This window comes from Lithobates pipiens, unplaced genomic scaffold, assembly GCF_037356315.1.
Source record: "Lithobates pipiens isolate NorthernLeopardFrog02 unplaced genomic scaffold, aLitPip1_a1.2 Scaffold_19, whole genome shotgun sequence".
Classification (NCBI taxonomy): Eukaryota; Metazoa; Chordata; class Amphibia; order Anura; family Ranidae; genus Lithobates; species Lithobates pipiens.
The window spans coordinates 64,601,109-64,623,398 of NW_027507764.1; the positions used below are offsets into that span (position 1 = coordinate 64,601,109).

The following is a 22,290-nucleotide window of genomic DNA, read 5'->3' on the forward strand; positions in this document are numbered from 1 at the left end:
GCACATGAAAGAGCAAGGCGAGGACAACTGTTTGCAGCCAAGAGGGCTGGTGAGTGAGGCACAGTTGGGGGACTGGGGAGGCACGCCTGAGAGGACTGGGAGCTAGTAGTCTAAAATGGGTGCAGAACCAGAACAGTGGATTGCGGTGAATGGGACAGTGGAGAGAGGCAGCTGCAGCCAGGAGGGCTGGCAGGGCCTGAAGATGGGTTATTGCTCTCAGTAGCCATGTGTGTAGGACAGCTAGCACCAAAGATTTTCTGTTTTGCTACACGATAGGGGTCTGCGGTCCCTGCCTACAAAGGGCAATTGCTAAAGGCCTGGCTGGGCCAGTGTCAGGCCTAATCACTTTGTGCTAGCTGTGCCTGGAGATTAGAGAGGAAGCGATGTGCTGGATGAGAAAGACCTGAAGATTAGAGAGGAGAAATGCAGTGTATATACTGGACTGTATATAGTGGTCTCAAGCAAATTCTACTGGGCGTCCCATATTTCCCTTACCCCATCTAAGTTCAATCCCTTTAATAAAAACAAAAAAACAAAGCATATGGATGGTTCTGTGTGTCTGAGTGTTTGAGAGGCGAATTCCGGGCTGGGCAGGGTGACATGTGGACCACAGTTCTCAGCAGTCCCTACGGGGGTAACTGCTACACATGCATAGGAGCTTCTTGGAGCATCTTTTAAAGAGTATGTCGAGGCATTACATTACAATGTACATTTCTGCAGTATATGCACATTTCCCCATATTTTAAGCCTTCAAGAAAAATATCCATTGGTCTGCCAAAAACGTACTCCACTCCTAAAGTGGAATTAAAGTCCTGCTTTTAAAAACTGTGAAAATACAGGCTTTTATTGCGAAAGACATGCACGGTCTTCCTGCTCTGGTCAATAAACACAGCTGTAGCCTGATATGTGAAAGAAGCCTGTCGATTTTTCTTTTTTTTTTTTTTTTTCTCTCTCTCTCCTCCCCCTCTTTTTTGGGGTTTGTTATTTACTTTAAAACCCAGTGGTGGAATTACCAGGGTCACAACAGTCGCACTTGCAATGGGGCCCTGGTATTCCATCGCTGTCGGGGGGGGGGGTGCCCAGTGGGGTTGCTATTCACATGGCTCTGAGCGGAGAGTGTGTCTCTCATGGAACATCAGCACAGAGACGCCAGCATTGACAGTTCTATTTCCCTCCCCGTCCACCCTCTCTCGCATGGGATGACAGAGGACACACAGCTGATCTGCTCCCCCTTCTCCCCCTTCCCTCTCCTGTGTGATCCGAGGGAAGGCGCTAATAGAAGGCACTGATAGAAAGCACTCAATTGGCACTGATAGAAGGCACTAATGAGCACTGATAGGAGGCACTGATAGGAGGCACTGAAAGAAGGCACTGAAAGAAGGCACTGAAAGAAGGTACTCATAGGAGGCATTTATGAGCACTGATAGAAGGCATTGATGGGCACTGATAAGGATGCACAAATGGGCACAGATAGGCCGCATTGATGAGCACTGATAGGCAGCACTAATAGGCTGCAGTGATAGGTGGCACTGATGGGCACTAAGGAACGCTGATAGGCAGAAATCAAGCAATATTGATGGGCACTGATAGGCAGCATTGAAGAGCACTGATAGGTGACACCAATGGACGCTGTTAGGCGGTATTAATGAGCACTGATAGGTGGTGCTGATAGGCGGAATTGATGAGCACTAATAGGCGGCATTAATGAGCATTGATAGGCAGCATTCATAGGTGGTATGAGCGCTGATAGATGCCACTGATGACTGGGGCACTGATTATCAGTGTAAACAATTTACTGACATTCTTGACCATTAACAGCAGTCCTTTCCTAACACAGCGTGGGAAAGTCTGTTTACATGGGATCAGCTGATCGCATGGTAAAGGGCCGCTGTGATTGTGCTGGATGCAAGTCCCAGGGGGCATGCAGGAAGCAAGGTTTTGGGAGGATGTCCATGGACACCCTTCCAAAATTGGAAGCCCGGGGCTTGGATGGAAGGCGGCTCCCATCATGGTTTCTTGTACCGAGGCCCTCGGTTCTAGTTACGCCTCTGTTAAGACCCCTTTCACACTGAGGCGCTTTATAGGCGCTATATCTCTAAAAATAGTGCCTGTAAAGCGCCTCTCCTCTCACTCCAGCGTGAAAGTCCAAGTGCTTTCACACTGGAGCAGTGTGCTGGCAGGACACTCAAAAAAGTCCTGCAAGCAGTATCTTTGAGGCGCTGTGGGAGTGGTGTATACACCGCTCCTACAGTGACCTTGCCCACCGAAATCAATGAAACAGTTGCAGAGGCGCTTTGCCAGCGCTTTCAACCCTTTTTTCGACCATTAATGTGGTTTAAAAGCGCCCTACTAGGGTGCGAAAAGCGCTGCAAAAACTACGGTAAAGCATCGCTAAAAATAGTGGAGCTTTACCGCCGACGCCCGGCACTGCTCAGTCTGAAAGTGCCCTAATGGTTTATGGTCCGGGGAGGCAAAGATCTATACACAAATATAAGTTTGAATGGCAAATAGGCTCAAATTGTGTTATTGAGTTTGTTTGTGAAGTTAAAAGGAGAATTTTTGACGTTCGATCTTTTTATGTGATTAAGTGTATTATAAAATAATGGTCCAATAAAGTTTTGAAACTCCCCCCCCCCACATAAAAAAAGAAAAAGAAAAAGTGAACCATGGGCACATAAGATTGACATCAGATTCTGGCTTTGCAGAGACTTTGAGAAACAATTGTTCTTAGGGGTGTTCCGCAGCACTAAAGAGGCATATTTTTACCTCCTTCTTTGCTGGTACTTCTGTTATTCCAACTTTCATATTTGCAAGTGTTGCTTTAGAATGAGAAATTAATGGAGTAAAGAAGTGAGCTTCTCTTCCAGTAACCGTATAGAACACAAATGATGCTCATCACCACTTTGTTTTCCGGCAGTTGCTCCTTACCGTTCTTCACATCTGTGTTGCAAGTGCCATCATTTGCATTGGTAATTTGCATCATCTTTAGCCCCAGTTCTCTGTGCGGTAATTGAAATCAATTTTATGCAAATGGGCTTGTTAATATTTCAGTCACATTGCTGTATTTAAATTCCACCCCTTTGGTGAAAATCGCCAAAAGCAAATATTTAAATTATTTTTATCAGCTCTATTTCGCCCCGAGGAGGTGAAATTTGTCTCGCCTATCAGCGAGTCATCAAAAAAACTGTAAATTCCGAACCACTGTACAAATTAAAATCATTCATGCTTTACTTTAAAAGTGCAGGGTTTTTTTTTGTTATTATTTCGAATTCAATGTATTAAAAACTAAAATAATTTTAGGGAAAAAAAAATTAGATGATAGATTTTCACATTTATTTGTAATTATAAAACAAAGATTCAGTTATTAAACAGTAAAAAACAAACGGATTTACCGTATGTAGCAAGGGTTTCCAGAACATTTGTGAACAAATATATAAAGTTTCAGGACATTATCAAATGAAAGATATTTAAAGGAAAACTCTAGCATATTTTATAGTGAGCACATACAGTATATTGCATCATTATTGTATCATTTATTGCACCAAAATAATATTATTTTACCTTAAAAAAAAAAAACAAAGGGCTCAGCCACACTAGCATCGGAGAGGTGGTAAAACCCTGTGGTTGAGCCATGGTTTTATAGCCCCCTCACCACTCCCTCTTTAGCTGCAGAGACAGTGGCCAGGTTGTACACACGCTGTGGGCACGATGCTTTGCCTCACAGTTACTTTGCTTTCAAACGAATGGGAGCACCCTGCAACCGCATGCAATGCATGCAATTTTGGCACACAAGTGTGAGCTTCAAGGTGTTAAACGGGGTGAGAAAGACATGCAAGTCAAATGCTCTCTGAAGAGCGATCCAAATGTGGAGCACCCTTCAGAGAGCAAAGCTCATGTGAAAGAATCCTGTCAATGAACGATTTCCTCCCTTCTGACCTGTTAAATATACAATCGAAAAGGTTTTGTTATATCTATTTGATAAGTCTTAAAGCAGAGCTTCACCCAAAAGTGGAACTTCCACTTATTTGCTTCCTCCTCCCCTCCAGTGGCACATTTGGCAACTTGGGGGGGTACCCATTTTTGACAGTCCCCTTTCCCCACTTCCTGGAGACCACACTGTCCCTCGGAAGTTCGACCCCCCTTCTCCTTCCTCTGCTGCCAGGCCAATTACAAAGTGCCACGCGCTTCACACATGTGCTGTAGGGATCCGTCTGTCAAACCAAAAGGCTTCACTACTGGTTTCCCTTAGTGGAGATGGTCGACAGCCAATCCGGCAGCCAATCTAAAAATCGACTGGGGTGCCGACATAGTGGGCTCCCTGGACAGGTGAGTTACCATATATACTAAAAGTCAGAAGCTACAGTATCTGTAGCTGCTGACTTTTTCCCCAGGTTGGAACTCCTCTTTAAAACAAAAATGGTGATACTTCCAGAAATCCAGGGGGTTGGATATTCCTTGTACACTCTGTAGTGTTATCAAGCTTTGCCCAGTTCACCTCTGTGGACTACAGGACAGATAGTCCAGACCTCATAGGTTATGTGGTAGGGGGGGGGGGGGGGGGGGTTGTCGTCCCAACCGCGTGTTCTAGGGTGACAATGCTTCTAGATACAGTACAGTGAATGAGTGTGGTTCCCCTTGAACAGGGACAATGTGACTGGCAGAATCCCCAGGTGAAAATAAAGGAAAATATATTCTAAAAGTAAAACAAATTCAACCACTACATCCAAGGATTGATAAGGTGCAACATACTAAGATTTTGTTATTTCGTTTTTGAGTTTTAGATACATTCACAAGTCACAGCCACCTTACAGCAACACTAACAACAGCTAAAGTCCATTTATTATTATTATTATTATTTTTATTCATGTTTTATATAGCGCCAACAGTTTGCACAGCACAGACATTACAGTTAGATTACAATTTGGTACAAGAGGAATCAGAGGGACCTGCTCATTAGAGCTTACAATCTAAAAAGGAAGGGTCAATTGATAAAAAAGGAAATAGTTGTGGGGGATGAGCTGATGGAGGAAGTAAAACAGCGTTAGTTAGAAGGATAGGCTTCTTTAAAGAGGGTTTTCAGGGATCGTCTATAGATGAATAGATTAGGGGACAGTTGGACAGATTGGGGTAGGAAGTTCCAAAGGATGGGAGAAGCTCTGGAGAAATCCTGGAGGCGAGCATGGGAGGGGGTGACAAGGGAGCTAGAGAGCAGGAGGTCTTGGGTGGACCGAGGAGAGCAGCTTGGTTGATATTTTGGGACTAGGTTAGTGATGTAGCCGGTGGCAGAGTTGTGGACGGCTTTGTAAATTATTGTTAGTACTTAGAATTTTATTCGTTGGGTGAGTGGAAGCCAGTAGAGGGATTGGCAGAGAGGGGTGGAGGACACTGAATGGTTATGGTGTTTGAGTCTTGCAGCGGCATTCCTTATGGACTGAAGGGGGGATAGTCTATGTAAAGGTAATCCAATGAGGAGGGAGTTGCAGTAGTCGAGGTGAGAGATAACCAGGGAGTAAATTAGAAGCTTGGTGGTGTCATTAGTTAAAAAGGGGCGTATTCTGGATCACAAGGAACAGCAGAACTCCATGTTGTCCCCTGTCAGAGTAGGGATCTGCCTTGTTTACATCTGTGCAGCGATTGCAAGTGGCTGGCGGACATAGAGTCCGCCGAACCCGCGCCCGGGCTCCCAGTATCTATTGCATGAAACGACGTTCAGGTAAGTCGTATACCTAGAGTTTTCACAGCTGCTACCTATGGATTTGACAGAGAGCCTTGATAGAGCAATAAAGAGCTTGTGTATCTATGAGGATGCAAGGGGTTTCTTGAAACACAAGCAATTTCTGGCTCTCAGATAAATAGCCACTCACACCAATAATCATTTTAGCTTTCAGGGTTGGCATTTTTCCCACTGACCACAAACATAAGATGGCCAATTCCCCCACCAATATCGGGATTGTTTTTTCTCTTTACGATCAGTGTAAGTGGATATTTCTCTACTGAAAATGTGAGGGAAAACTATAATTTTTTCATTTCGGCAAATGCATGTCTGCATTTCTTTTCTGGCCATTTCCATTATTATTATTACTGTTCATTTAATCTCACCATTATTGCTGAAAATATTTTATTCAATGTTTTATGTACATCACATTTCTTATATTTAGTTTTGTATCTCAATGTACTGACCACAATAACCTACCAAATGATGTAGATCTAGATATTATTAGTAGGTGCCCCTGAGATGTGGGGAAAAGTTATTTTCCTCCATATTAAAAAAGGTTGAGAAGGCTGGTTTAAGTGATACCTTTCAAATAGAGAAAACTCTACTTCCACACAGAATATAGACAAACACTTTATCTGAGCCTTCTTTAAATGTGACCTTCATTAACCAGTACAAAATAGGGGATAGATTTATGGACTTTATTTATTTATTTTGTTTTTACTGGTAATGGCGGTGATCTGCAATTTTTAGCAGGACTGCGACATTTCGGCGGACAAATCTGACCCAAAGTGACACTCTTTGGGGACCAGTGACATTATTACAGTGATTGGTGTATAAAAAATGCACTTATCAATGTATAAATGACACTGGCAGGGAAGGGGTTAAACAATTTCAAACTGTTATAACTGTGTGGGGGATGGGCTCACTGGGACAACACAGAGACCGCTGTTCCTGATCACAAGGAACAGCAGATCTCCATGTTGTCCCGTCAGAATGGGGATCCGCCTTGTCATCTGTGCAGAGATATCAAGTGGCTGGCGGACAGTCTGCCGAACCCATACGCGCGCTCCCACTATCTACTGCATAAAACGACGTACAGGTAAGTCAGTGGAGCTGCCCTGTCACAGTATGTGTGCGCTGGGCGAACTTAAAGTGGTTAAAATGGTCAAAAAATACATTGCTTTCAGAGCGATGGGATCAGGAGTATGTAATGTACAACAGTGGCAGACACTTCATACAGGGAGCAGGGTCGCCGACGCCTAGTTCATGCGCCTGGCCCCTAATCTAAATGCAGGGTGTCAGACGCATGAATTCCAATGGGGTTTTTTTTTTTTTTTTTTTTTTTTTTTTTTAGAAGCACATGATTAGAGCCGGAGGCTGTAACTGGCTTAAAAAATGGTGAGCTTGGGGCGCAGAGCGCTGTGCCCTGAGTCCACCCAGTTGTATGTTGTGTGTAATATTCGCCATTGTCTTCCTGATTCTCCTCCCGGCCAATCAGGAAGCGGGTCCTGAGACCTGATTGGCTGAGAGGAGAAGTGTCCGTATTGGCAGCCGAGGAAGATACACAGTGGGAGGCCGCTAAGCAGGAGACATAGGGGAAAGCCGCGGAAGCTTCCCATGACCTATATAGGGCAAGTCTGGGACGGGTGGGCAGACAGACAGGTGAGCAACGGGAGTGGGGTAAAGCTGTGTGTTGTATTGCTGATCGCCTGAGTGACAGGTGAGGGGGGGGGGGGTATTTTGACTGACGGACCACGAACGACTGACGGACCAAATGGGGCGGTGGCAGGTGGTTTGTTTGCCCCCCCCCCCAAAAAAAAAATGGAGCACCAAGGCCTCTATACTTATCAGTGGGCCAAAGAAAAATCTATTTTACAAGTCAAATTTAAATACTTTTTTTGTAATTAGCTTGACATGATTAAGAACATGAAAAAACATCAGTAAAATGAAGCCAAGAGAATGCAAATATGTAACTGTAATTTACACTTTATTTCATAAGTAACTAAAGTAAGCTTTGTTGGGTATATGTAGAATTGAAGGATTGCTTTAGATATTCTACACAGGTGGTTGAGCGTACAATGGTTTAGCTGTTTTTAATATATCTTTATATACAATGTTTTCGGTTATTTTTTCTCTTTTTTTCTTCTTCTTATGCCGCGTACACACGACCGGACTTTCCGGCAGAAAAGGTCAGACGGTCTTCCCGATGGACTTTCAACAGAGTTAAGACGGACTTCCGAACGAACGGACTGGTACCCTAAAATCCGTTCGAAAGTCCGTTCAAAGGATGTTTTCGTTTTGAATGTGATGACGTACGACGGGACTAGAAAAGCCAGTAGCCAATAGCTGCCCTTGCGTCGTATTTGGTCTGTCGGACCAGCATACAGACGAACGGTTTTCCCGATAGGAATTGAGTCCATCAGAACATGTTCTATTTCTAGGTCTGTCGGAATTTTTTAAAGAAAATTGATCGGATTATCTCACACACAATCGGAATGATTCTGTCTGACCTATTCTGCCGGAAAGTCCGGTCGTGTGTACGCGGCGTTAGTTTTGTAGTTGTAGTGACCGAGCGTGGGTATGCCCAATAGGCTTTGTATTGTTTTGTATTCACTTTGAAGTTACAATAAAAATAACTTTAAAAATAAATATAGCAAAGAAATTGCAAATAAACTTGAGCCCAGCAGAGTCCCCCCTTAAGCTCATACACACGGGTCAAATGTCGGGAAACATTGGCCGGTTAAAAAAAATAGAAATAAAAAAAATCTGGACATTCAGGCCGTGTGTATGGCACCCGTTTGGCTTCCATAGGACGAGCATGCTGAAAAAAACAGAAGCCAACCGACCCCCGATTAACACACTCAGCTTCAACACTACCGATCGGAGTGTTATAGTGGGGGGCACCCCTCTGTCGGAACACAATAGCTCAGCAGGGGAGATCACTGTACTAACTTCTCACAGTTAGTACAGTGGTTTCAACCGGCACTGACTTTTTTGTTGTTTAACCCGCTGTGTACCAGGCTTTTACATCAGGGTCCCATCAGAGCCTCTGAGTAATCTAAGTCCAATGTAAGCCCACCTTACATTGGAGTCCCCTTTATATCAGCATCCCCCATACATCAGATCCCCCCTTACATGAGAGTCCCCATCAGAGTCCCTCACAACACATCGACTGCGCTGTCACCAACAATGGGACAGGTTCCTGATCATGTGACCGCTGTGAGAGTGAGATACAGCAGTCACATGATAGGGGAGCTGCCCGACTTCCCGGGTATTAAAGACTTTGGACAGCAGCACTGTCATTCGAGGGGGGGGGGGGGGTTGTTAGATGTAACGGCAGATTTATATACACTAACAAATAGAAGCCAAAATCCAGCTAGCACTTTATAATCAGTTACAGCAACCTTTTGGGATAAAGGTTTTATATAAATGAATGGAAGGACTCCTGTCAGTGGTAAATGGTTTGTCTCGACACTCTGATACATGTGCAGCTGAGTTTGTTCTGTTAAACAAACAGCTGGCCAGGTCACCAGATGAAAATGAAAGAAAGCCTAAAAAGGAAAACAAATGCAGCCATCAACATCCAAAAATTGGTAAGCTGCAATATAATAAATGTATGTTTTTGGGTTTAATATCGCTTTAAGTAATAGTAAAATAACACTGTAAAAATAGAGAATATATATATTTCCAGGAATGGGAGTACAGTAATTATTCCCATAATAAGACCACCCTCCAGCACTTACCTGGCTGCCACGTACATGGTAATACATTATCAATGCTTGCTATTGGAGAGACTTTTACTGAAATTGTTTTTCCCAAACACTCGCAGGCTCTCTCCGGCTTCGGGCTGCAACTTCACATTCGGTACGGTAAAAATGGAAGACACTGAGGAGAGAAAAGATACAGAAAATCAAAACTTCCTCTTCACCGGTTGTAACAAGTACAGCACAGTGGTGACATCAATGTTGCGGTGACATGGTGCCATCGTCAATACGGAGTTAATACTTAGGTCTCTCTAAACCGGGATCTATGCTTAAAGTTTATCTAAAAGTCAAAACTTTCCTTTTCTAATGCCGCGTACACATGACCAGACTTTTCAACATCAAAAGTCCGACGGAACAATTCCAGCAGACCATTCGATCGTGTGTGGGCTGCAGCGGACTTTTGATTTGCAAAAGTCTGACAGACTTTAGAAATGGAACATGTTTCAATTTTTTCCGACAGAACTCCGCCGGACCCAGTTCCTACCGAGAAATCCTCTCGTGTGTATGTTAGTCTGATGGACAAAAACCGACGCAAGGGCAGCTATTGGCTACTGGCTATGAACTTCCTTATTCTAGTCCAGTCGTACGTCATCACGTTCAAATCAGTCGGACTTTGGTGTGATTGTGTGTGGCCAAGTCCGTTCATTCGGAAAGTCCGTCAACACTCTGTCAGAACTCTGTCAGAACTCCGTCAAAGTCTGTCGGACCTTGTCCCTCGAAAAGTCCGGTCGTGTGTACGTGGCATTAGTTTTGTAAAGCATAAGGAACGCTTAATGTGTTAGAAAAACACAAAATGTATTTTTTCAAATAAAATTGCCCTTGTTTAACTGTAAAACCATTTCCGTAAAATGCCAGTGGCTTCCTCATTGCCAGTGGCAACACTCTGTAGGATGATCTTCACTTTGCTGTGTTGCCACCTGCTCACACTTGCTCCGGTTCTGTCTCCTGAAGAGCCCTAATTACACACGGGAGCCCCGTGCACCCCTCAATTCCAGCATAACCACGTGACATATAACTTCATTAAACATTATGTAAACCAACATTTAATATTCCTGATATGTGCCTGCTGTACCATGTACTTGTATGAAAATGTATCCTGTTCTCTTTGTATTGCTTGCCTTGTGTGGAATCCCTGGTGTTCCTGCCAGTCCCTCTGCTTTCCTGTTAAAAATGGACCACAACATGAGATAATAGCTTGGTCAGTCCTGTAGCTGTGCTGGGAACTCAGCCTGCTCTCCTGCAATGATCAGACTTGACCCCCCCCCCAAGCCATTCACTGGGAATATCAGTGTGCTGCCGTTTCTCCTTCCCTAGCTCTTGTGCAGTTAAAAAGAGGAAATATGAACTTTTAAAAAAAAAGGAAAAAAAAAAAGGTTTTTTTTTTTTAAGAGAAGTATGGAATTTCTTTTTATTTTAGAATCATACTTACATAGGTGGATGGAGCATCTCTCCCATGCTGCATTTGTCTATCACAAGCTCTAAGGCTGAGAAGTGAGTGATCAGACACTGCCAATTGCTCAGTTTTCACAGCTCTCTGAGCACACAGCTGGTGACTGTCAGCCACTGCTGTCTGCTCTTCCCCTCCAGTGCTCACTGGAGTGCTGGGCTGTGAAGGGTGCCAAAGCAGCCAGTTCAGGCTCTCAGCGACTCACTGGGAAGCTGAATCCAGGAACAATAGTGGAAGAGAAAGGAAAATGGATCACCGCTCAAGGTGGAAATATGTATATAGAACTCTCCTCGGAACCTGGAACACCAGGTGCCGGCTAAGCATATAGCAACATGAGGCAAAAAGGAAGTTCTGGACAGCCACGCTCTGGAATATAGAGAAGACAGAAATTGATCCTATGTTGAAAATATCAATTTAGGGATGAATTATGTTGTGTTAGTATTGCCAACTTGTATAGCGGGATGAATTTACTGATCTTTTATATCAATGTATATTTGATATCAAATATTTGTCAATTTATGTATAGGGAGATATTCAGTTAAGGTCCTGTCTCAAGGAACAGCAAGAGGCGAGAGGAAACCTATCTGAAGTGATTGAAATCCTTTCTTAAAGTGAAGTTCCACCCTAAAAAAAATTTTCCTTTAAAAAAAAAAAAAAAAAAAAGACTCCTTAACCTATAAACAAACATTTGGAGGGAAAAAAAAATGTTATACTTACCCTAAACGCCCTGTTGCTATGTAGTCCTCGTAATCTGCCACTTCCTGGTCCGCGGAGCTCCTCAAGACTTCCTCCCTCGCCTATGCTCCTGGGAAATGATGACACATCTGTGGGCAGTACAGTACTACGGCTGTTAAAATCGTGCATGCGCAAGATCGAGAGGTGCATGCTGGTTACCTAATATGCACCTCTCCAAAGATATTCCAGGAAAGGATCTCGATTGGGCTTCCCATGCCCACATTCATGATGGAAATGACCACAAATGGAGGAATTAAATATTACAGTAAGAAATTTATACTCTAATGCCGCGTACACACGATCGGAATTCTGGTGGGAAAAAACTCTGATGGTTTTTCCGACGGAATTCCGATGGGATTAGGCTCAAGCTGCCTTGCATACCCACCGGCACAAAAAAGTTCTCTGAACTTTCGACCGTCAAGAACGCGGTGACGTACAACACTACGACGAGCTAAGAAAATGAAGTTCAATGCTTCTGAGCATGCGTCAAATTGTTTCTGAGCACGCATAGGAATTTTGCGTGTCTGAATTTGTATAGACGATCGGAATTTCCAATCGGAACTTTTTCCGACCCGAAAAATTTAGAACATGCTCTCAATCTTTTGCTGGCTGAAATTCCGCCAGCAAAAGTCCGATGGAGCATACACACGGTCGGATTTTCCGACCAAAAGCCCTAATCGGACTTTTGCTAGCGGAATTTCCGATCATGTGTACGGGGCCTCATTTGAATTTCATTAGCAATAATACTAGGATAAAAAAAAAAAAAATTGTAATATTTTTTCCCCAGATCTTCACTTTAAACGTCCCATACAGCTGTCGGTTTTTTTTTTTTTTTTAATTCAACCAGTGGGATGAACAAAAAAAAAAAAAAAAAAACTGATGAACTGGACAAATTTTGGACCATGTATGGTCAGCTTTAGCCAATTGTCATCAAAACTATTTTAGTTTTTCCCTTATTCAGACCTGGTGCCAATGGCCACTAAAACAAATAGAAAGGGTGAATTTTGCCAGTGGGGACACAAACAGCAACAAAAACCTTAAATGCATAGGAAAGAAAGCACAAGGCTAAGGAGTGTAGCGTTTGTTTTGTTGAGGCTGTCAATCACCTGCTGTGTGCTGGAGGAAGGCCGTCTCCAGGGATCGCCTGGCGTCAGCATACAGTAGTTAAAAGTGACTTTTGCAGATAGAGAAATGAAAGAGCATTACAGTAGCTCTCAGGAGAACAGGGGCCTTCACTCATTTTGAGCTCTACATTCCCAGCCATTTTGTTGGCTGAACAAGTGTCCATGAGGGGTTATGACTGGATTGAGATATTGCTATCTTATGCATTTGCTGCTCTGTCCTCAGGTACCAATAAACACTCAGCAAGTAGGCCAATATGGCCTACCCCTCTAGCTACAGAACAAAAGCTAGTAACACTTTGCAATACAATTCTCTAATATCTTTGCACAGTGTATATAGTTGACCCAACGTGGATTTTTTTTTTTCAACCACACTTCATGCAGCTATTGAAAAAAATTATGAATGGGTCCTTAACCAATGTGTACCTTTTAGTTTCAATATGTCTTAATTTCATTTTGAAAAAAGCGAAGGAATCAAGTATGACTATGGATTAACGGTAGCATGACAATCAGTTTTTAGTAAAAGTACTGAAGATTCAATAACAATAGCCACAAAGGCAACTAGAGACAAAGAGAGGGGGAGAAGTGGGTGAGTAAAGGGGGTGAGCAAGTGGGTAGGAAAAAATTGTAAGGGGCAAGTGGAAAGCAGGTGATAGACAGGTATGACACCCTGTAATAAAAGAGTTTGCATGAGTAAGGGTACATATGTGATGCATTGTAGGTTATTATCAAAGTAATTAACTTTGCAGATATCGCTAGGCCATGAAGAGGAAAAAGTAGGTTACTTTGTGAAGTTACTTGATGAGGTGCAGGTTGCAGATTCAGGATCGCTTTGCAAGACTAGGGGAGGGTGCAGGAGAGATGAGAAGTCCACAGTGACCAAGTAGTGAGGAATTGGTCTTGGAGGAGATGAGCTTTAGTAAACATAAGTTAGAACAGGGCATGTTCATTTACGATGGTTGAAACAGTGGGAGGTGTTGCTTGTTTCCAGCTTCTAGTTATGGTAAGTCTAGCCGCTATAAAAATATGAGTTAGTATAGCGCAAAATTCAGGAGGCCAGGAGTCCATGCCTATTACCAGTAAAGCCAGTTTTGGGGCTGGTTTGAGTGGGAGATTGATGATGGAGGGGGCAAAGACAAAGGACTGGAAAGTGGCAATGTTGGGGCATGTCCACCAGATGTGTGGGGATGATCCAGCAAGGCCGCAATTTCACTAGCATTGGGAGGGGGGGGGGGGTGGTAGTCAGCCTTTTGGGAGTAAAGTATCAGTTGTGTAGGAACTTTTGAGAAGATTCCCAGTGTGATAAGCATTGAGAGTGTTTGAGAGGAAGTCGCTTGGCAGTGCACCACTGCTTGTGAGTAGCTGAGGATTGAAGGGCACATTCCCTAAAATAGCATAGAAGTTTTCTATGACTAGGCAATACTTGTGAGTAGGATGTAGAAGTTTGATACCCCACGTAATGTGCACTTTTTAATTGCACTCGTGGTCAGAGACTTGGCTAGGCTGTCTGGCTAACTGCCTAAATCAGGAGAATGGCTCAACAGATTTGAAAATCTTTTGGCAGGTTAGCCATTTGCCTGGAATTCTGAAAGATTAAAAATTAAATTTTGCCCAGCCTCTCTACATCTGCCAGCTTCAAGACAACAAGTGTGGGTACCATAAGGATATAAGGTTCTAAGGTTGAACTGGATGGACTTGTGCCTTTTTTTCAACCTAACTATGCAACTATGATATCCCATCAATACCATTGGAAGGAAATGCTGGGTGGTCACTCCTTTCTGAAATAAAAATGACCTTAAAAGGCAGCTATATTACATACCACAGGCTTCCTTGATGTGTTTACAACAAATATATTACAATTTTAAAACCAAGCTCTCTGCATATGTAGGCAGAATGCTTTTCATTTTCTTTTTTTTGCATCTGGATGTGTTTCATAATGATTATCTTCCCAGCACAGAAGCCATATTCCTCCAACTTCAAATTTCACTGGAGGCATTTAACGAAAAAAAAAAAACCCTTCCTTTAAAATAAAATGATTTTTCATCTTTTTTTTTCTCCCTCCCTTCAAAAGGTTTCAGTGCTTGCGTCGTTTAACGTTATGCAAAGATGTGTTTCTGCTGGAGCCTATCTCCTTACGGTTATGCTTCTGCAAATTACCTGCTGTGAGTTGATAAAAGGATTATTGCTGCCAAAATTCTTAATCTGTGAAATTACAAATTAAATTCTCATATTAAAAATACCACCCTGAGGTATTTTTTTGTGGCTTTAATTCCCCTCTGGTGTTCTGCATACATTGTACTTGTTAATGACGAGGACAAGGCGCTCGCGGTTGGCAGCCTGCTGCCGTGTGATAATGTGTCGGCGTTCTCCCGCCGCCGATCGAGGCCCCCGGATTTAACCACTGGCTGATAAACTAAGTGGCATCCGGGTAATAACTCAACATTAAGTGAAAAGTACTACTAGAGAATACTGAATTCAGAGACGATCAAAATCCCGAGCGCTCTTAATCATTCATTCAGATCGGATTGAGATGTCATAAATGGGAAATGATCACAGCCGAGGAGGCTGCATTCAACGTTGGAAGGGGAGGGGGGGGGAGGAAGAAAAAAAAATTCATTTTCCTACTTAATTCCTAGCTGGCCTCACTGACAGCTCTTAAGCATAATCTGCTGTGATACTGAGGGGAGAGGGCCTATGCAGGAGGACTCTGGGAAAACACAAAAAGCTCAGTAAAAGATCCGTAACGTGAAAATCCACCTGTGTCTGCTATTTAGATTTGAAATGCCCTATTGAATGAGTTAGCAATAGAAGAATCAATCACAGAATTAAAGAAAAAAGACTGGATGGGTTTTTAAAGAGTAATATTGTTTTTTTATGGTTACCGAAAGGTTATATGAGAATATTTTGCTCCATGGACTTGTTCTGACCCCCATTGAAGTATACCTGGCCACAGCTGCACATATTTGGTGGTATTTGATCACCTTTGCATTTTTTTTCCCGCTATAAACAAAAGATAATATTTTTTACTTTCTGCTATAATAGATTATGAGAGACACATAGTGGGGGACAGTAAAAAAGATAAAAAAAAAAGAAAAAGAAAAATCCCCTAAAAATGTTAAAATATATTAATAGTAAGAACGCAAGGTCTGAGCACATTGGTCCCATAGAGCATAGATATGCAATTAGTGGACCTCTAGCTGTTGCAGAACTACAAATCCCATGAGGCATAGCAAGACTCTGACAGCCACAAGCATGACACCCAAAGGCAGAGGCATGATGGGACTTGTAGTTTTGCAACAGTTGGAGGTCTGCTAATTGCAGATCCCTGCCATAGAGGATGGCTAAAGTATGTTGGCCACAAGCGCCAGGAAGAGGGCCACTGGATTAAATACACTCTTCTCCTCAGTTCTTACAAAGGACAAGAAAGAGTTAAGTACTCAAGACAGTATTGTTGGTAAGGTTACATGGAATCTACTTCTGGTTAACAGCAGCCGGGGTTCAAAAGACATGAAAAACGTAATGTGAAAAAATCACCAGGGCCAGATGGTTTGAGAGCCTGAGAGCCCTCAAAGAACTTAGCCACCTGAGAGTTCTCAAAGAACTTAGCCATGTTATAGCCAGACTGTAGTTCCTAATTTTTATGGACAACTTTACTGACTGGAATGGTACCAGTTGATTGGCAAAAAGCAAACGTGGTACCAATATTCAAAAAGGGGCTGAGATATATATCTGGAAACTACAGACCAGTCAGCCTAACGTCAATAATATATAAACTATTGGAGGAATGACAAGGGACCACATCCAAGAGTTTGCTGATGAAAATAGTACTATTAACAGTAACCAGCATAGATTTATGACAGATCATTCTTGCCACACCAACCTGTAATCATTCTACGAGGCGGTAAACTGTAATTGAGATAGAGGAAAGCCTATGAATGTGGTGTATCTGAATTTCCCCAAAAGCATTTGACACAGTACCACATAAATGCGTAATTTAAAAAATTGAAGTCTGGTGGCATTGATAATAGTCTATGTACCTGAATAGAAAACTGGTTACAGGAGCACATCCAAAGGGTGGTGATTAATTGTTTATCTTCCGAGTGGTCTAGGATTGTAAGTGGGGTACCCCAAGGCTCTGTCCTGGAACCAAATCTGTTTAACTGGTTCATAAATGATACGGAGGTTGACATAAATTGTTCAGTCTCAATGTTTGCTGACGATTCCAAGCTAAGCAGGGCAATAACTTTACAACAGGATATAGCAACTTTACAAGAATACCTCACTACAATAATAGGTTGGGAAACTACACGATGAATGAGGTTTATTATTGAAAAATGTAAAGTAATGCATTTAGGGGCTAAAAATATGAATACAAGTTACTCGCTAGGGGGAGAATCTCTGGGGGAAATAGATGATGGAAAAGGGTCTGGGGGTCCTAGGAGATCAAAGACTCAGTAATAACATGCAATGCCAAGCTCCAGCTTGCAGACTATTAGCATGCATTAAAGGAGAAGTACAGCCAATGCTTGTTTGCTCGTTCATCATGTGGATCACAGGAGTGCAGTTCTGTGACCCATTTTCAGCTGACAGCGGGCTGAAGCAGAGCTGATTCAGACTCGGGCAAGATTGTGACAATGAAGTCAGGATATGCCCACATGCCTGGACCAGCGAACCACTGAGAGCCTGAGATGGCTGCTCCCAGCCCAGCGCTCCAGTAAGGGGGAGGAGGGGCAGAGCAGAGAGACAGTGACTATCAGCTCAGGGAGCTGTGAGACCCGATTGAACGGTGGTGTTTGATCACATGGATTTTAATGTTAGAATTGGCAGGGGACACCTAGGTAAAACTATAATTCTACCACATTACAAAACTTTGGTTCAGCCACATCTTAAGTATGTCGTCCCTTGCTTTAGGAAGGATGTGCTGGAGCTGGAACCGAAGAGAGCTCTGAGAAGGGCAAAAAAGTTAATAAGGGTGCTGGAGAACCTCAGTTAGGAAAAGCAGCTGAGAAAATCTAAGCATATTCTTCCTGGAGAAAAGACATCTAAATGTTCATTCTAGCATTAGGAGAAAACTATCCAGTCTTAGGACTCTTAAGAAGACATGTGGCCACTCAATCAAGTTGGACAAGAAGCAGTTTAACCGTAAACTGCATAAGGAGTGGTAAGGATGTGGAATTCCCTTTCACAGTTTGTGTTGTCAATGGAGAGTGTAGATATATTCAAAACACTTTTAGAAGTGTTCCTTAGTGAACGCAATGTACAGGGATATGAGAAATGGGAGTGATATACATACACACACACACTAAACTGGATGGTGTCTTTATTCCCTCCCTATGGTTAGCCAACTTCCCAGAATTAACTATTGCACCCCAGTAGGCTCTCCTACATAAGTGCCATCTCATTAAATTATGTAAGCTCTACTTTTTAATTATGCTACCTAAGGCAATTTAAACACTCCCCACATGCTCCAGATGTCCGGACTTTGGGTGTTACCTTGCGATACTTGATATGTAACTAAGGTCTACATGTACACATAACGCCCTATGCGTTAAAAATACATGGATACTGTTGTGCTACCCGTTTAATTTCCTGTCCATTTAAGGACCACTGTTTGACTGTATCACTTGTGTTCCTTACTGAGCTACAAAATACTTAAACAATAGGCTAAAGGTAGGCTAAATTTTCTCCCCCTCGTGACACAGCTTGTTCCCAAATGGGGTGTCCGAGGGTGACAGATGATCCTCCTAACCTTGAAGTTCAACCATTGAAATGGTTTGCAATGTCTACATGTTTTTATTGTTGTTTTTTCATTTGTACCCATACATACGACTCTACTTCCTATGTCCTACTGTATGGTTGACATTGTTCACCCCTCTTTTTTTCTGTTCTTCCTGAAAACTTTAATACAAATACTGAAGAACTGGTGTCTATTCTTCACGAACTATGAAACTACAGACTGTTGAGTTCATCTCTATCTCCTCCTATCAGCATGCTCCTTACACTACAGCCCACCCGATTGGCTCATTATGCTACTTTTTCCTCTTCCATTTTGGGCTCTGCTGTTCTACAATACAAGAGGCTGATACCATAAATTCAGAATGATTACTGCTTGCATTAAAAAATAAATATATTTTTTTTACTGATTACAGTGTTGCATTAACATGAGCCTATTGTCTTTGCTTGTAGTTCAGCTGTAAATTTATAAACTCCAAAATTAAATAATATTGACCAAAAACCATTAAGGTTTTTCTTCTAAAAGCCTCCAAAAATACAACTGTGTCTGTGTTTCTCAGTTAGTTCTAGATCTTTCTGTGAGACACCTGCGTGCGTTCCTTTCATTTCAGATAAAGCAAGTCGTCACCACAAACACCCACTTTTATTTGTTATTTTGTTTTGCTTCCTTCTGTCGCTAGAAAGCTGTTTATTTAAAAAAAAAATAGAAAAAGAAAGAAGTCGAGAGAAGATGTTGAAAATTCTAAAGAGCTGAAAAGGAGCATCTGAAATATCTTTACATTTTCTGGATGTCACACTGCGTTAAATCAAGAGGGAGCCGATTCTTCATTGAAAATTCAAAGAATGGGGAAGGCTTGATACTTCTTTCTATATTTGTGTTTTCTGTTGCTGCAGGGATAGTGTACAAGACTTTTTCAATTTTCTTCTGAATAACCGCAGAGCTCTGTCTCAGACAAATTGTGTTGTTTTTCTCTAATGTGACAATGTCTTGTTCTTTCTGCACAGTATGAACATCAGAAACAAGCCACCTGTTCTTCTGGTGGCCCAATCTGAAACAGATTAGGTCAACCAGGGCCAAAGGCGAGAAAAGGGAGTTCAGATAAAGTGACTGGCTTGGACGCGTAGGGTGGTGCCGGATAATGGTGTGGTTGATCCCTCAAAGTGGAACCCAACGTTGAAGAATCCAGATGATAGGGGTGTGTGAGATCTGTTAGTCTTTAACTCCTGTAGGGATCAGTCTAAGTAGTGGTCTTTCAGCAGTGAAACATCAAAGAAAGGTAGGTAGGGATTACAAAGCTTGAGTCTAATGCCCTGTACACACATCCGGTTTTCCCATTGGAATAAACTCTGAGGCTGGGTTCACACTGCTGCGGGGGGAGTTCCGGATGTGATTCGCACCGCAAATCACATCTGATCTCCGTAGCGATGCGAGTACAGCCATACAGATAGTATGGCTGAATTTGCATCGGTCCCGCAGCAAACTCGCACGGGACCCTTTTTTTGGTCCGCAACAGAATCTGATCGCATGGGGGTTCACACCATGCGATCCGATTCCTGTGCGAGTCGGCAGATCGCACTGCGATATGCGGACGGATCTGGGGGTGTCATTAACATATCATTGACACTCCCAGCCGTCCGCATAGGGCAGTGTGAACTGCCGGCGGGAGTAATGCGATGCGGGAAAACGCCGCGGATTCGCGGCGTTCCCGCATCGCAGCGGTGTGAACCCGGCCTGAAGGTTTTTCTGACGGAGTTCGACAGAATTCCACAGAAACTGTCTTGCGTACACACGATCACACCAAAGTCCTGATCGGCAAGAGCCCGGTGACGTACAGCACATACGACGGGACTAGAAAAAAGAAGTTCAATAGCCAGTAGCCAATAGCTTCCGTCTCGTACTTGATTCAGAGCATGCATCATTTTTAGTCTGTCGGAACAGCATACAAATGAGCAGTTTTCCCGATAGGAATTGGTTCCATCCGAAATATTTAGAACATGTTCCATTTCTAGGTCCGTCATAATTTTCGAAAAAAAAAAGTCAGATGAGCCATACACTCGGAATATACGATGAAAAGCTTCCGTCTGACTTTTTCTGTCGGACTTTCCGCTCGTGTGTACGCGGCATAAGAATCCAATTTTTTTTTTTTTGGAGTCCGGTGCCTGACTATTTCTTGCTGTCAATAAAAAATTGGATTCTAACATTTAAGTTTTGCACTTTGCTGTCTAAAGTTGGCCATACATGAATCGAAATTCAGCAGGAGCCGAAATTTTGATCCATTTATGGCTGTTATTGTTCATGAGAAGTCGATCAGTCGACTTTTCTTAAACGGGCTTGTTGAAAAATCTCCACTCAATTAGCACATGCAGCCAATGGGTTGTAGTGCTGATCAGTGTATTCTGAGGGTGGGGGAGTCCCGTTGTCAGAATACAGTGATACAGCAAGGAGGATTTCCCCATTGACCTTGAATGTGTGGATGGGGAAATCAGTTAAAGTGTAAGTAAACCCCCTTATCATTTTCAGCCAAGGAAGCTACCATCGTTGCCTCTGTTTAATCTGCAACTGTCATGATGCTGCACATGTCATCAGTTATGACACCAAACATTGGATGGTTTGACAGTTTGGTTGAGAGCACAACCAATGCGAGTGTTTCATTTCCGGCACGTTTTATGGATGAGTTTGCTTCCGCTTTAAGTTTTTTTTTTGTTTAGCCAACTGAGTGATGTATGGCCAGCTTCAGAGCTCCTCAAACACCACATCTGCCTATCATGCAGAAGACATTAGTCTTACAAACCTTAAAGTGACTGTATGAACTCGGTTTTAATTTTTTTGTAAACAAACATATCATACTTACCGCCACTGTGCATCTCATTTTGCACAGTGTGGCCCTGATCCTCCACTTCTGGGGTCCCCCGGCGGCTCTCGCGGCTCCTTCCCCGCATCAGATAACCCCCTAGGAGAAGCGCTCTCCCGAGGGGGTTACCATGCAGGGGCGCTCCCCAGTCCAGCATTTGCGTCCACAGAAATGAATGCCGATCTCGGCCCCGCCCCCGGCGCCCGTGTCATTGGATTTGATTGAGAGCAGTGGTAGCCAATGGCTGCGCTCCTATCAATCTCTCCAATCAAGAGACGAGACCCCGTGGCGAGAGGGAGAGCATGTCTCCGCCGACGTAAATACGGGGCTCAGGTAAGTAAAACAGGGGGGCTGGGGGGGCCGGTCAGTGCCGGGTGTTTTTTTTACCTTAATGCATAGGATGCATTAAGGTGAAAAAACACCAGGGTTTACAACCCTTTTATGTATGCTTATGTAGTTTTCAAACAGCATGCCTTATTCAATATGCAAGTCCCATTGGTTGGTCTCGTAAGGTCTGTGCTAACCCATAAACACAGATTATCCAGAGGCTGATCATTTCATTCTGCTGTCAAACCTTAAAGTGGTAGTAAAGTATTTTTATTTTTTTTACTTATGCCTACAAGTAACCCTATAATAAGATTTACCTCTAGGTCCAGTGAATATCTCCTAAACATGCACTGTTTAGGAGATATTCACACAGTATGCAGCCAGTGACATCAGAGCGTTTGTGCCGATGAAGGGATGGCCTACCTGTGCTGTCCCTTTAGAGCTCTGTGCTGCAAAAATTGCAACGTGGCTCCGCCAATCAGATGCAAACCCGGAAGGAAGACCGGATGAAGATGGAAGTCCAGTCAGCAGTGACAACTTGCCGCTGGAGGGCTTCGTTCTAAGGTAAGCATTTAATAATGTGCTAGTTTGCAAT

The 22,290-nt window shown here is 43.0% G+C and overlaps 1 protein-coding gene across 5 annotated transcripts in view; it reads right to left on the bottom strand.

Annotated features, from left to right (window-relative positions):
- The window catches only part of CDK14 (cyclin dependent kinase 14), a 656,595-nt gene that overhangs the window by 135,451 nt on the left and 498,854 nt on the right, over window positions 1-22,290 (bottom strand). For 4 of the 5 annotated variants that reach the window (XM_077490836.1, XM_077490834.1, XM_077490832.1 and 1 more), the window contains one exon: window positions 9,460-9,601. In XM_077490836.1, coding sequence (XP_077346962.1) covers window positions 9,489-9,601 — 113 coding nt within the window. In that variant the 3' untranslated portion in view covers window positions 9,460-9,488. The remainder of the gene's footprint in view (window positions 1-9,459; window positions 9,602-22,290) is intronic. The other variant, XM_077490833.1, reaches the window with a different exon arrangement.